Source organism: Mytilus galloprovincialis, chromosome 10, assembly GCF_965363235.1.
Source record: "Mytilus galloprovincialis chromosome 10, xbMytGall1.hap1.1, whole genome shotgun sequence".
NCBI lineage: Eukaryota > Metazoa > Mollusca > Bivalvia > Mytilida > Mytilidae > Mytilus > Mytilus galloprovincialis.
The window spans coordinates 59859017-59875631 of NC_134847.1; the positions used below are offsets into that span (position 1 = coordinate 59859017).

At 32.7% G+C, this 16615-nt stretch overlaps 2 protein-coding genes across 2 annotated transcripts; one reads left to right on the forward strand and one right to left on the reverse strand.

Moving 5' to 3' along the window:
• The first annotated feature begins 1082 nt into the window (after window positions 1–1082).
• On the forward strand, window positions 1083–9488 carry LOC143048003 (uncharacterized). The gene is made up of 3 exons (XM_076221417.1): window positions 1083–1270; window positions 5413–5653; window positions 8127–9488. Exons 1-3 carry the CDS (start codon window positions 1100–1102, stop codon window positions 9056–9058), a joined length of 1344 nt encoding a protein of 447 aa, XP_076077532.1. The 5' UTR covers window positions 1083–1099; the 3' UTR covers window positions 9059–9488.
• LOC143048002 (uncharacterized) lies at window positions 9048–15819 on the reverse strand. The gene is made up of 4 exons (XM_076221416.1): window positions 15765–15819; window positions 11986–13717; window positions 11004–11129; window positions 9048–10272 (listed from the first exon to the last, which is right to left on the reverse strand). The coding sequence occupies exons 2-4, from the start codon at window positions 13418–13420 to the stop codon at window positions 9542–9544; spliced, it is 2292 nt and encodes a 763-aa protein (XP_076077531.1). The 5' UTR covers window positions 13421–13717; window positions 15765–15819; the 3' UTR covers window positions 9048–9541.
• Window positions 15820–16615: the final 796 nt, after the last annotated feature.

Consider the following 16615-nt stretch of genomic DNA (forward strand, 5'->3'; position numbering starts at 1 on the left):
TGCAAAAGCCTACATCTTAACACGTTTGCTTTCACATGTCCAGGTTTGACCATTCCTGGATAAGGTTAATTAAAAAAAATAAGAAATATAAAGTTTATTTTTTAATTCATGTATAAATAAAGGCTGAAAATAAGTGTAAATGGACATACTTCGTAAAAAGTAAAATCACAAAAATACTGAACTCAGAGGAAAATCAATTCGGAAAGTCCATAATCACATGGCAAAATCAAATAACAAAACGCATCAAAAACGAATGGACAAGAACTGTCATAATATTTAAAATATTGCAACTGATAGTAAGCTATGATTTGCTGTAACAATGATTCACATATTTTGTCAGTTGGTTATCGCAACTATGATAAAAATAATTTATCTATACTTTCAAAATTGACCGACTCGTTAAACATAAACATCTATTTTAAAGGACTTTGTTACGTATACTATTTAAAAACAAAATATAGGAACTGTTTTTTTCCGAAATCATATGCAAACTTTCTATAATAAAATTGTAGTACAAAATCTATTTTTTAGTGTCAAGAAATATACAAATTGTTTCAGTTAAGTCTAGTAGCGGATAACAATAAAACTATTTGTTTGTTCAGATTTTTGATTTGTCACCAAATTGTTTGATTTTCAGATGAAATAGATTAATGCGGCAAAATATTCTATAGACACATTTATCATAATATTTACAAAAGTTATAATTCCTTTTTATATATAAAAAAAAAAAAAATCGAAAAAACTTTGAAATGAAATTTGAATAAAAAAAAACAAAAAAAAACAACAAAGAATCAACTAAAGGAAATCTAAAAATTCATGATAATAAAAATATAAAGTATAAGATTAATTATGTTTGTAATTATTAGCATACATGCTTCTTATCGGCCAGTGATACGTTTCCAATATCAGTACGCACGCGCGTACAGCTACTTTCTATGGAATGTCGCAGCTTGAATTGTGGTAGAAAACTTTCAATTGTCATGGAAACACAAAAACGCTTTCACAGCTGTTTTAGTTCCCACTTTTCAAATACATCAATAAAATAAGAAAATACGCCTATATAAAGCAGCTTCCTCGATTATTTCCTAATTTGCTCATAATGCTTGGTAGTACTAGTCCAAAACATTCGAACGGGAACCCCAGTGATTATAATACAGGGGTTATCGCCGCAACTGATATTCCGGAAAACTGTATTGCTGGTCCACATCCCGGGGAGTTCAAATTGGGACAAAATTCTCTCGACGAACCAAATATAGATTATATCATAGAGGTATGTAAAATTAAGCTGAAATAGTATCGAAATGAATAAAACATGTATTTTTTTTTATTATTAATATTAATTTATAGAATTAATAAACGAAAAAGTATCACGTATAGATGCATACTATATCAAAAAGTATTCAACATTGCTTTTTAAGAATAAGATTTTCTGGGAGACGGATTTATATAAGCTTTTCCAAACTTGTTTCCTAATCCCATATTTTGAACTTCATGTAACATTGTCATACTTTATTCGTGTAATTTTCATTAATACATACTGTTTAAACTAAGATTTTCTTTTTTAAAATGAAAAGTTTTATAAAATTCGATTTTGCTTTAATAAAGCTTATTGCCTTATTTAGACTCTTAATTTTTATATTAAATAAAGGCAGAATTTCGGATAGGTTGAAAGTCTTGTGACGATGAAATGTGCCTATACTCTTTTATAGAACTTTACAAGACGTGAACACATTCGAATTCACACTATAAGGGGAAACAGTCGAATTCACGCTAAAAGGGGAAACAGTCGAATTCACGCTAAAAGGGGAAACAGTCGAATTCACGCTAAAAGGGGAAACAGTCGAATTCACGCTAAAAGGGAAAACAGTCGAATTCCTGCAAAACGAATAATTAGTACGTGCATACAAAAAAAGATAATTCGTGTCCGAGTTTTTATACTTTGTACAAAAGGATGTGATATACTAGTAATTACATTCAAATTTACGACTACTGACGGTTTTTTTTGAAAATAATGTAAACTTAATCGAAGAAGAGATTGCTTGAATATAAAAAAAATATATACATATCAGTCGCTTGGGTTTAGTAGTTGATGTGGAGTACATCCGTTTTATTTTCGTTAAAACATAATTTTAATTATAAATATATGCAAAATATAGACACAAGAAAAATAGGTTTTATTCTGAAATACACTAAGAGAACCTATTTAGGTATTAATTAACACTTGATATAACCTCAGCTAAAAATATCCGTGTCGCCGGCTTTTAAAATTTATAGGATGAACATTTGTTTAAAGAGAATGTTGTTTCTTAGTGTTTTTTTAAAAACTGAAATTGCTACATGCCTAAATCTGTCATAACATATCTATCAATCTTTATGATACTTAAATTATGGTAATCGAATCTTTTATTTTCACACACGAAAATATGTGACTTGTTTGGTGTTTGTAACATACTATTTACCATAGATGTGGAATTTGCAGAAATTTGCAATATAGATCTAGGAGTCGATTTCACAAAACAACTTACGACTAATATTGATCGTAAGTATACTGATTTGTTCATATCTTAAGACTAATCTTAGTCTTAAGTTTTTTTTTGTGAAATCGACTCCACCATATACTAGATTTGTGTCCTACACACATATATATGTATATATATATATATACTAGTATAGGCTGCAAATTGTGTAGACATATAATAAAATACTGTAACACTCTTACCAGTATGGAAAACTAGAGTTTCTCTTTATAATTATAAAGTCTGCAGTTGATGTATATATTCATACACCACAATAACAGGTACATTTGATAATAAAAAGTATTTTATCAATTTTACTGTACGGACGAATATTGATCATTGTTGAAGGTCGTACGGTGCCCTTTGGTTGTTAGGATCCTTGTTCTTTGGTCTTTTGTGGAAAGTTGTCCCAAACATCATTTTACTTTAATAAAAATCGTACAAAACTTCTTTAAGATGTTTCGTTGATGAGCTGATAAAACAAAAAAAGTAACAAATCAGTGAAGCAAAACTCGGGCACGAAAATAGAGCTATGATTGAGGGATACTAGTATATATACGATTCCTTAATTATTAAAAATGATTTACATCATATTTCAACAAACTAATATCCGTCTGTTCATGTCAGTCAGTACCGAGACCTTGTCCTATAATATAAGACTCTGCAGGTTTAATATTATAGGACTATACCGAGACCTTCACATGATAATGTCTAAAAGAAGAACATGTTCATTGTACCTTTTCTTTTGTGGATATTTATCTCACTAGTTCCCATACAAAACCTCCTTATATACACAAACTTATTTTAGATTCGACAAAACCATAGCACCAAAAAGTAAAGCCAAAATCGGGAAAGGACTCATAGTAACCTGGAGGGATATATACATTCCATTATAGTTAAAGTAAAAAAAAAGCACTGTCCATTATGTTCTACTCCAATCTCGCCATTATATTTGTCAAATTCTCGTTTTTATTTTGTGGTCTTTTCAACACATGTCAGAGTAAACCTTTGGTGTCTGTTATTTTGTTTAGAACTTGTTTCGCTTTTCCCGTATTTCAGCTAATTGTAACATGGTTATTGGATTGTATTATATGACTTTTATCACAGCTATCTTATTTTTCATTTATCTATCTTTTTTTTCGAAATCGAAGTAGTAGAGTCTACAGTCTGTCCCATGCCCCAAGTGCCTTTAAATCATTATGCTCAAATGCTCTATAAAAAAATAAAATCACGACATAAATTAGAAGTGTGCCTCTAGCCTTTGGCATTTTCTTTACAAACAACCATAGGATTTTGCTCCAACCAATGCATAAATGCTTCTGGACTAATTGTGTTCTATGGTAAATAAGGTCGAATGTAGTTTACTTAGTCGAGTACACCTAACGGTTAAAATGACATCACTGATTAGAGCGTTTCCGAGTTAAGTGGTTGTTATGTTTATACCTGAACGTCTGTTGTATTCACCTCTATTACCTATTTATGTTCGCTGCTTTTAAATTTTGTGGACACACTTTCTCTCAAGTTTTTTGTAGTAGCTGTTGCTGGATCAATTTGTAATGTAAATTGCTATTATCATGATCTGCACGACACTTAAACGCGAAATTTATCTGCCCACTTATTGCAATTATTTACACAAGAAACGTCAAATTATTTGCTGTATTTTCCAATTTGTCATGTTCCGTACTTAACGAGATAACAAACTCATCGTTGAAAATATGACAAGTATGTTATTAACTTTTGTCCTAAAATTAATCTTTTACCTTTACATGCGGACCTTAATTGAAGGTTACAATCAAAGAGTTCAAATGTTGTTACAGCGCACGTGCTTCCTTGGAAACGACCAAGGTTAAGAAAGGTCTCGTAAATGTTAAGTTCTTTGTTAACCATTGACGTCTACTTAAATTATGAATTGAAAATTTCTAAAAGATGATTTACTATTTCAGGAATTCCATTATAGGGATGTTTTGAAATATAAAAGAAAGTCATGGTCTTTACCGAAATTGAAACTGAATTAAATAAGAAGGAAAAGAATGAAAATATAATACAATTAACGCTTACTAACTTAAATAAATAAAGATACACAAAATTGAGAAAAGAAATTGGGAATATATCAAAGAGAAAACAACCCGACCAAAGAGCAGATAACAACCGAAGGCCACCAATGGGTCTCAAATGCAGCGAGAAAATCCCGCACCCGGAGGTGGTCCTCCGCAGTTCCCTAAGTAAAATTGTGTACTAGATCAGTGAAAATGGACGTCACAATTAACTCCAAATATATAAATGAACTAAAATTAAAAAAATATACAAGACTAACAAAGGCCAGAGGCTCCTGACTTGCGATAGGCGCAAAAATTCGGCGTGTTAAATACTATGTTTTACTGCACCTTTTTCAATAAAAAAATAATGTTTGGACAGATGTTTTAGTTGCAACTAACGAAATGTAGAAACAGTTAATGTATAAATGGAAACAATTGTATTCGTTACGCGAAATTCAGGATAAGATACTGTTAAAATTGAAACAAATCGGCTTAGATTTCTCGATACTCTTGAAGATGATCGCTTTAGCAAATATCTGTCTGCCAACACTAGAAATGTGGCAACATCCTGGCTCCTGTTACGCCTTTAAAAGAAACTTTAAACCGTGCTTCAACTTGTAAATCGTCTTCTGTCAATAATTTTGAAGTATTTGAAAGTAAAAATGAAAGACTTTCAATTAAATAAGCAAATAAATAATTAAGAAGCGGATTTAAAATTGAAATATTTTATTTGTTACAAGATTATCATTTAGTCAAAGAATTTTTATTAGTCGCGTGCTCATTTAATACTAATTTTAAATATTTATAAGGAAAACATTAAATCACCAGTCAAACAATTATCAAAAGATTTTATTTAACAGGTGAAGCACAAAGATGGGCGGATAACTCTTGATTTTGAATCATCCAATCAGTGGATAAAATATGTCCAGCCTGCACGAGACCGACACGAGCAGAATATCGAGTTCTATAAAGACCGAACAGGTACCGTCTATCTCCGGACTACAAGAAAACTCAAGATGGGAGAACAGCTATATGCATGGTTCAGCGAACCATTAGCCAGAGAAAGTGGAGTTCCTTTTTTGTCACTCCAAAACATTATCGGTAAGATTCATATAAGATTCTTAAATAACAGAATAATTCATTTATTTATATAACTTATTTTTAACTTATTTTGAAGGGTTGTATCTTTACTTTTTTTATTTATTTCAGTTACAGCAAAACAGTTAGAATTTTCGAAAATACATTAATTTTTAAACACTTTATATTTCGTTATTAAGATATTTTACATGAAACTAAAAGAAGCAAGTCGATATGTTTTTGTTATTTTTAAATGAAAACTGTTCTTGTTTCATGTAAAACAGTTGAAAGTTGACAAAAAATATTAACGGTTCAATGAAATAAAATTAAGAAAGGAAATGGGGAATGTGTCAAAGCGACAACAACCCGACCATAGAGCAGACAACAGCCGAAGGCCACCAATGGGTCTTCAATGTAGCGAGAAACTCCCGCACCCGTAGGCGTCCTTCAGCTGGCCCCTTAAAAAATATGTATACTAGTATAGTGATAATGAACGTCATACTAAACTCCGAATTATACACAAAAAACTGAAATTAAAACTCATACAAGACTAACAAAGGCCAGAGGCTCCTGACTTGGGACAGGCGCAAAATTGCGGCGGGGTTAACCATGTTTATGAGATGAAAACCCAAATTGAACGCGGCAATCAAAAATAAAAAATAAAAATATTTTTTTTTCATTATTATTTTTACTATTATCATTACTTTGATTATTATTCTAATTCATATCCTTATTACGATTATTATTATTGTTATAAATATTATTTCAAAAAACTTTTAGGGGGAAATAAATGGCATTAAAATAATCAATATTTCTACATATTTTACTTGATATAATATTTAGTATGAATAAAAGTTCTCTGTTTTTTTTTTCAATTTAATCCTTCTTGTGACAATGTTTCAAGTATAAAAAAATAAGATTTCACGGGTATGATTGTCAATACGACAAATATCTAATGAGAGTGCAGATGACGCAGAGGTAACTATAAGGCCTTTAACAATGAGCATGTAGTAAACTATAAAAAGTCCCTGACAAGAATCCAAATGAAAACAAAAAACGACGGCATTATTTATAACAGGACAATAAACGAAAAACAAATATGATCGACATCACTTAACGAAAACCCATGAATGACAGGCTCAATCATCACCAAGGACAGACACATAAAGCATGTGGCGGTGTTGTATTTGTTCCAATGAAGTTCCAATGAAATTACTTTAAACTATTTCAGTCATTACAATTTCATTCAAGGTTGTATGAATACAAAAAATATCAAAATACTATCTTCTTTTTTTTAAAAACCATTTTTGAATGATTGGTGCACTATTTGGTGGCGAAAACTATTTGAACTAACTTTTCTCAATAAAGTAAAATCTATTTAGATCTTTTTAGGCTTTAGTTAACATTTTCCTCCCGTTTTAGTATATTTGTGTGTCGTTATGGGTTTCTTGTTCGGGATAACACGGAAGACTGTCTCCGAGATTTTCTTAGATACATATTCCTGAAAGTTTAAGAAATATTTTGCTGTAGCTAATATTTTCTAAAGATGTGAATAGACCACACTGGATTATAGCCTAAACGAATTGTCTCAATTGTCAGATTCATTGTACGGTAGACAATTCTTTTATTCTTTCTTCATTTTTCCAAATTTATCAATATTCCTTATTTTCAGTTTAACACTTTATCAGTGTTGTTGCAATCAATTACTGGATGCCGAGTTCTAAATTCAGCCGCCTAATACGATAGGAACAATATAGATACCCCTCCCTGGACCCCTGCACAAACAAAAGCTAAATGACAGAATAATAGGCATAAAAATCACATAACATAGTTAGTCGCGGTACAGTAAGAAAACCCCGAGTTGTCTTTCTTTTTCCAATTTGTTTTTTTGCTGGTTTCGGTGCTACTCAAAATTTAAAGTGTGCAGTAGCGATTTGTGGACTATTGACTGTTCGTCTTCTTTTTGTCATAGACCGTTTTGTTTTTCCACTTCTCTTTTATGGTTTTAATGGTCCACATAGTATATCTCTCTTTACATTATTGACTTCCCGAAAATTATTATCCTTTTTTTTCTCTCATACAAATATCAATATGTATTGAACCTTGGTAGTACAAGAGTAACCAGTGACTTTACTACTGTATTAAACAGTTTATCCTATTAGAAAGCAAATAGCTCGTCAGCGTTGCTACATTCATTTAAGCTCAAGAAAATGATGATATATTGTTACTTACAATTTACATCAATGACATTTGGACTCTGATGCCATGGATAATTACCTAACAAGCAATCATACCACAAAAAAATATTAGAAAAAAACAAGAATTCAGTGACTAGAATATTGTTTAAACCAAAACAAATGAATAAATCAGGAAAACTAAACAAATATATAGAACGGGTCAGTTTCCATCTAATATGTCGACTATTTAAGAATTTCCAAATCCCATCTGAAAAGCTACATTTTGTTTCTCCATTTAAAATACAATTTTGTCTTTGCAGGTAATCAGCAATACCAATGTGACAAGTGCCAATTATCATATAGATATCCAAACCCACTTAAAGCTCACATGATGTTCAGATGTAAAGCACAGGAAGTAGAAATCCAACCATTGAACCCTTATGGACACCAGTGGAACCCATTTCTAACACTAGGTTGTAGCAGCTCAAGATCTTGCTTACCAAACGCAGACTACACACAGTACTTTCGAAATATACAAAATCATACAACTGGTTATCTGAAGGAAGATAAGTGTTTTACAAATGCTTGGATGAAACATTTGTCATCGAAGTCATCACACTCGCGGTTAGATCAAAGGTGCATGTCACAACATAGTGAATGTTTTGAACATAACGCAAGATTATCACCTCCTAAACCGATAACATTCAGTACAACACAATCACATTTCTTTCCTTTCCAGCATTGTACAAATCTTTATTATAATTTGATACCAACATCACCAGTATCCAATGGAGCAGACCATGATCCGGAAGCTGGCTGTAAAAACAAAGACGTGAAAAGAAACAGTGTTGTCCCTTTACCTTCTGAAATGGAAGGCGAACCTTTAGACATTTTACCCAAATCACTTTTAACAAAATGTAAAAGTGGACATATTTGTATTTTCTGTGGCAAATTTTATTCCAGGAAGTATGGACTTAAAATACACCTTCGAACACATACTGGTTATAAACCATTAAAGTGCAAGGTCTGCTTACGTCCTTTTGGTGATCCCAGCAACTTAAACAAACACGTGCGTCTACATGCGGAAGGAGATACCCCGTACAGATGTGAATTTTGCAATAAAGTTCTCGTGCGTAGACGGGATTTGGAAAGACATATTCGTTCCCGCCACCCAAAAGAAACCAGTGCATCTGTTTTGGACAGCGACTCTATCAAAGATAATAGTGATAATGAAGAAATAATTGTTGCTTAAATATTTATTCCTGTGTTGTCTTTCTATGTGATTCACAAATAAATGAATTCTAGCAGAAATTTTTCTCTTTTCCTAACTAACTTAAACTTGTCAGATCAGTTTTTTCATGGTTGCAAAACTTTTATTTCAGAGTTATTTTGGTTTCATGTCGTTAAAATCTAAAATTTGTTTCTGGATTTGTTTTTAATCAGATACTATCTTGAGAAAAAATTTAGAAATTCAAATCAATAAAAACATAACAAAGAAATCAACAAATGCATGATCATCAACAGAGAACGTCGCAGAAACTTTAAATTAGTTAAACTGATAAAAAGCCTCGAACAAACGCCTTGAAAAGGCCATTTTTTAAAATCATCCATCGACAAGTTCGAAAGCGGTGAATAACTAGCAAACTAAACTGGGTAATTCAAATTACACAAGAACATTGTACATCTCTCCCATTGACACTTAGTCGTGTAAACGAATTTTATCAATATATAACTGTCAACCAAATCTTTCATTATTATTGTCTATATCCTGTTGATTCGGTGCCTTTGGTGCACTTCTACCGAATGTAGACTGTATAAATGAAAACGAAGTATTTGCACCCGAATGAGCCATTTGTGGGATGACATTTGCAGCATTCATCAGCACCCTGGGATCTTGAGAAAAGCAATTTGGACCAATGTATGGATATGATATTGGAACAATATATCCTAGATTTTCGGAATTGCTTTGGTGTCTTGGCATTATTTTTGTACTTCCAGTTTTGGTGCCATTTGCATTAATACTTTCGCAATTTGGATTGTTTTGACTTTTAACACTGACGGTTTCTGAGTTTATTTTGTCTGATCGTGGAAACACAACTGCTGTGTTGCCTGAGCTACCGGACATCCTTCCAACATTTTTGAATTTCTCACATGTTTTTGAAGTTTTGTCTAGTACACGTTTTGAACTTTCCGAAGTTAAATTCATCGGATTTCTACTGTCAATGTCTTTTAAGCGCTTGCCATCGTTTTCTGTCGTTTCAGCTTTCCGTTTTTCACCTGGAGGTCTTTCAAGAGGCTGACTTGGTTCATTCACGGGTTTAAAGTCGGCAACTACAGACAGTGGATTACCTCCGGTTAAAGCGTCGGGAGATATTTTGATATTTAGTGTAATTGATGGAAAGGATGGGATCGGCGTCGCAGTCTCTGGTTTAACATCTGATTTGGTCGCTTCTTCAGTTTCTGAAGCTTAAAAGAAATCATATCATATTGAATGTCAAATACGCACATTTTAAACAATAACAAACACTTTTGTAAAGATGGAAATCCCTTAAAAAGACGTTATGTTAATATGTGCGTTTTACAAAAAATGCGACATTTTCATTGCAAATTGAAATTTATCCCCTAACAATTTTTAACAAAAAAACCTTCGGTGGTATTATGCACACACACACAAGTATATGTATATAGTTAATAACTTGAGCAAACGGTGGACATGTTTCTTACTTTTAATGAATGTATGCTTATATCAACGGAATTTGGTCTCTGGTAGATAGTCGTCTCATTGGCAATCATACCACATCTCCACATTTTATTAGTATGCGTATCGCCAAATAGTTTTTTTTTTCAACTGACCAACATCGTCATTTCCTGATGAAAGTCAGAGCATTAAGCAAATGATTTTTTTTCTTTCTCAAAACCGATGAAAAGATTTAATTAAAATAATGAAAGCAGTCATATTTATATAGAAGAACGTGAAACTAAATGCTAGTGCTTGCTTCTTTGATTTTGCTTAAGAATCCCATGAACACAGATTGGCACATGAAAGGTCAAGTAGGCTTAAAGAGAGGCACAGCTGGGTTTATTGAAACACGATTCTTGTAGTATTACGCATACTATTCATAAGCACAGTCGAGGAGTACTTCAGCCATGTTAAACTTTAAACTATAATGTAAGCAACTATTAATGCATATATATACCTTCTAATGTGTTGATATTTAAGGTCCTGGTCCATTTTTTGAGTTCCATTCTGTCATTTTCATCCAATCGCTGCAGTAATTCTCTGACTTTTGTTTTTGCATCAATCAATGACAGCAGCCTTGTACCTGCGAACAATCAAAAAAATTAAACATGGAGCTTATGGCAGTATAATTGTAAAAGACCAAGAACCACTTATTCGTTACCATTTACGTAAACAGATGCTGAATTCGACAACTTACGTCTCTTCAGTGTGAGATGATCGTGCCTAAAATGTGCGAAATACAAAGGATAAGATTTTGACAGATACTTTACTATATGGTCTGAAAGTCTAAAAAAATCTATCTAAACATATATTTTTATCATTACTGTCAAAGCATTATGTACTTTGGAAGATATACCATAGAATCAGTTAGCTTATGGGTAAAATATCTATTGAATGTTAAGCTTTAAACACACTTTTTTTGATAGCTACTTATCAAAAACAGTACGAATAAAAAGTACGGATAGTCAATTGAAAGATGACAAACAAATTTTTTAAACATGCCTGATATCCGCGATATCTTAAAGTGTAATTGTTGAGATAATGTTTTCTTTATATGGGATCTTGTATGAATGATATCTTTCAATGAGAAAAAAGGTAACGTTCACATGATCCATTAAATGTATGTTAATTTCAAAATTTTGCTGTTCCAGTATATTTATATTTAACTCGGAATATCAAATATGTATAAAATACCTCAAAATATAGAGGTAAAGCACAAAGGAAATGATAACGATCGATTAGTATTTGATTCCGTAGAAAATGGTCTAAATATAAAATTATGTAGGGGAGGATAAATAACTGCACAATTGCTACAATTATTTTTTTACATATTGTCAAAGGCCAGTTTTACAAGGACATAAATTTTTAAACTGACATAAAAAGTGTGTTGAAATGACAACATGTTATTTAAAAATATTAACGAAACTTATAGTACCTACCGTATATTTCTTCAACAGTGTCCGAATCCTCAGTTTCGTCGGACAGTTGACCATTCATATCTCTACCAGTTCCCTCACTGTTCACGTCATTCTGGTAACTATCTTCGGAAAGTCGAGAACTAAGTGTCGGTCTATCATTCATGTCCTTGTCAGATAAATCGATTTCTGTTTCTGTTTTCACTCTGTCCGGTACAAGTGTCGGCGAGTCAAATGTCTGGCAAAATATTTTGGAATGTTTAGGGTCTATGACCTGCATGGAAGAATTAGATTTAACTTTATCTTGTTTTGAGCTGGACACCATTCCGTAACTCTCAGACAGTATGAACTCTGTAGGGGCATTCATAGTTGCACGTGGAAGACCGGTTATGTCGCGAATCATTCGGACAAGATCGCTTAATTTATTGACTCCCATCGCGCATGTTCGATACCATGATTGCAAAGGAATAGGCTGCATACTAGTTATGCCTAGATAAAATGGAGAATTTTCATATTTCATGTTCTGGGGTCTTTTCTCTTCATACAGATTGTATATTGCAACTGGGTCTCTTTCAGGAATTTCCGGTTGTTCCCAGATACACAACCTGTTTCCATGGTGATCGTATTTACTATGTGCGATAGAGTTTTGGACATCTACTGGTTCATAAATCATGTACTTCTTTCCGTTTTGGTTAGTCTTAAGCTTGATATCGCCCCATAGAAGATTTTTGTGATCTATAGCTTTCCTTAATCTAAAATGAACAATAAACAAGAAACAAAGTGTATTTATCACTGACATCGGAGTGTATGGACCCATTTCATGTGCAGAAAACAAATGGTTGACCTTTTCCAAGGTAAGCCGACCGAAAGGTTCCGGTTGCTTTTTGCTGCCTTTACCAAGTTCCCTTAGTTTCTGTTGTTTGTATTTCAAAGCATTTCGTGTTCCTATGAAAACACAATCTCTGGTGACAGATTGTGGATAATTCTTCAGTTTAAGATATCGTTCTACACTGCAGAGCATTCCTCTTAAACTAGCGGGTTCGTACTCATTGCCGTCGTGTTTTTTAACTACTGAGAAAAATGCTGACAAGTATCTATCGAGATGGACAGGTTGGACCAACTCTGGTCCCCGGAATTCGTTGATCGATCTTAGATAGGTTATGAAAATACGAATATCCGTATCAGTCTTTCTTTGGGTATTTTTGTTTTCCATATTAATACCAAGGTCTTCTTCACAGTCATATACTTCGCTGTCGTTCGCAGTAGATAACCGTCTCTCCGTCGCTCGCCAAGCTTCAAAATTTTCGTCCTCGTTTTCATTGGAAAATTCATCGTCGCTGTCAATCGTAAGACTGCTGGCGTTGTCAGGAGATGCACACGCTAGATGGCTATCACTAGAAACGTTTTCAGGTTTTATAAGTGCAGCTTTCGGAACATCTGTTTCTTCATGCACATCCATTTCACAAGTTTTTTGCTGGTAATCTGTACCACTGCGGAGGAGTCTAGAATCAAATGTTCTTTGTAAAGCCTGGGATAGCGTTACCACTTTAACCTACTAAAATGATTCTAAACAACCTATGGATATGGTGTTACAAACATAACTGGAGAACTGCATACAATATCTCGTCAGGTCAACATTGATAACCATATATAGCAGGATATAGCTGCCTTATCGTTATACAGTGAAATATGTTCATGTCTCATATCTCCGTTCAAAAACACATGAAACAGGTGTTATCATCCCACTACACTTTATCTGAAATTATACAAATTATCATGTATAATAAAGAAAAGACAAATTCAAGATTAAATGTCTTGTTACATGTTATATATAAATAACTGATTTTTAGGGCCTTTGCAATGTTTTTGGAGTTCAAAATATAAAATAAAAATGAGAAAGGAAATGGGGAATGTATCAAAGAGACAACAACCCGACCATAGAACAGACAACAGCAGAAGGTCTCCAACAGGTCTTCAACAAAAAAAAACTGCATTTGGTCTTCAGAACACTAAAATTTGACTTGTTATAATGGTAACGTAAACAGACACCCATGCAGGTAAATTGCCATGACGATAAATGTTACTATTAGACCATAATTTTGTAGAGACTCCATATTTTGTTTTTACGAATATAAAATAAACCTATTTTTTATATATAAATAAAACAAGTTTGAACTGAGAAAACTTGAAATAGATAAAATAAAAATCCACCAGATTGAATAAAGTATCTGTATTTGGTGTATTACAGTTTATATCTATTGGTATATAGCTAAGTACTTTTTCATTTAGCACCCCAGCTGCTCTCATATCAGGAAAGATAACAAAGATATACAGTGTTATGCCATACATATTCGTCGCATACAATTAATACATTTCTTTCAATATTTCATATATAAAGCTAAGATTTAAATAATATCTTCAATATTACGGAGTCATTGCGGGTAGGATTTTGATATACTTGAAATATATTTCATGTACAACATGAAGTTTTATATGTAAAACATATATTAGCAAAAAATGTAGGCAACCAATACTTATTAAACAACGCTGTAACTCTATAGACATTCCTGTTCATGGTCATATAGAAGAAGAATGTCAGGTCATCGCCAACTATACACTAAATAGTATACTGTATATAGGACTACATTTTGCCACCTACACTTTTTGTAAAATTGGTGCAAGAGAGGGTCATGATATCCATTCTAAGAAAACCTGCAAAGTCATTTCGGTTTTGGGACAAATTATTCAACTAATTATTATAAAATGTTAAAACCTTTAATACTAAATTTTTGACTTGTACATTTGACTGCATCTGTAGAAACCTGATTACTAACGGAGTAACACACACATTTTTAAGATGCTATTTGTTCATAGAGATCGGCACTAAGTAAAAAAAAAATTAAAAAACACACACACACACACAATTCAAAGCACCATGTTAATAGTGTTATTATAGATTATTACATACACGATAAAATTATGTTTACAGCAAATTAGAAAACCCTTCACGTATGCCGAACATATCAGATTGGGTTTTCAATATATAATATGTGATGTAAAAAACAAAGTCACACACACATACAAACACAAAATGTGATATCTAAAAACTTTATTAAAACTATTTTTTAACGGAAAATAATTTGTCAAGATAAAAAATGGATTACTCAAAATATTTAAGAAACAATAAACATGTAATGAGTATACATGCTGCATGCCTTGTGAATGTTCAACAAATACCTGCACTGAAAAATAACATTAAGTCAGGGGTAATCCGTAACATATGTGTAATTCCGGTCTCAGACAAGGTACGTCTGACTGAACTAAACAATGATAGTTAAAAGAAGACTAAGCTACACAAGAGCAGAACAAAGCAAATATAGGACTGTTGATCTACTGTGGCCTTCCTCTTCTCAATGTCTATCCGTCTCAACAGTAGACAAAGAAAGACTACAGTACATTTTAACAACTAGATAAGAAGATGTGGTATGATTGCCAATGAGACAACTCTCCACAAGAGACCAAAAAGGCACAGAAAAAAGTCTTTCAAGATGTCATATTTATTTGAACAAACACATAACAAAAACACAGAGTGGGCGCAGACAAGTGTTCATACGCATTCCCACAACAAAAAGACACTTACTTAGTACAGACCTGAGAGTACTCGCAGTTACTGACAGCTATAGAACTTAACAAAGCCCGGCAATAACAACTTACTAAATAACTGCGTAAAACTGTGATAGCTTAATGTTCATACCTTATACACGTGTACTCTTCTTTAAAACAGAATAACAGACAAAACATACCTATTTTTACATTTGAATTTCCGAACGTTGCCTCCTTCCAAAATGACGTCATCACTATATTTTTTTTTACGGGAAATCTAATGGAATTGTAAAGAAGCAATCAAAGACTGAATACTGCGTTTCCATGAACGTATATCGAGAAGGAAAAGGGGGAGATGGTATTTCAATGAATTTAAAAATATGACTGTAAATTGCTGTTAGTGAAGGAGCACACATGTCTAAAAAGATCCAACAACAAGCAAATATTTTTTGAAAGTACATTATATAGCGGCACTAAATGTCCCTTTAGTATTTTTCGCCTCTCTTTATCATCACAATCAATAGCTTCAATTTAAAACCGTGTCTTAATTTTGACCATGTGAATAAAATATATAAAATAAAACAAACCATATAGTTCCTGTCGTAGCAATACCCTACGGTTCACGGAAAGAAATCGATGTGCTGATAAGAAGGCATGTAAACTAGCTCTCAAACTCATCCTCTTACAATCAAGACTAACACTAGCTGTACACACGCGCTTACAAAAATCCGATTAAAAATAACGCCAATGTAATAGTTAGGGTATGGGATCATATCAGTTTTTGTTTTACATTTGTAAAGATTATTCTTTGTGAGGTAGCTGATACAAGTCAAATAAAATCGCATTTAATGCGTCTTCATAAGAAAAATAAATGCTATATGAAAATTCATGCCATGGGATAAACACTAGTTCTTGATATACTAAGGGACTTGTCATTTTTTATCTGGGGGGTGGGCTGGTCAAAATGCAGGGGATCAAGTTTTTTTCTGTGTGTAGAAAAGGGGGGCTCAATTCTTTTTATACATTCAAAGAGGTGGGATCAATATTTTTT

Bases quoted from the DNA above. Each gene is read 5' to 3' on its own strand.
- LOC143048003 (XM_076221417.1), top strand. From the start codon at position 1,100: ATGCTTGGTAGTACTAGTCCAAAACATTCGAACGGGAACCCCAGTGAT. The intron at 1,271-5,412 runs GTATGTAAAATT...TTTATTTAACAG, and splicing joins ATATAGATTATATCATAGAG to GTGAAGCACAAAGATGGGCG. The intron at 5,654-8,126 runs GTAAGATTCATA...TTGTCTTTGCAG, and splicing joins GTCACTCCAAAACATTATCG to GTAATCAGCAATACCAATGT.
- LOC143048002 (XM_076221416.1), bottom strand. From the start codon at position 13,420: ATGGATGTGCATGAAGAAACAGATGTTCCGAAAGCTGCACTTATAAAA. The intron at 11,130-11,985 runs GTAGGTACTATA...GATTGTTCGCAG, and splicing joins CACTGTTGAAGAAATATACG to GTACAAGGCTGCTGTCATTG. The intron at 10,273-11,003 runs GTATATATATGC...ATTTCTTTTAAG, and splicing joins AAATATCAACACATTAGAAG to CTTCAGAAACTGAAGAAGCG.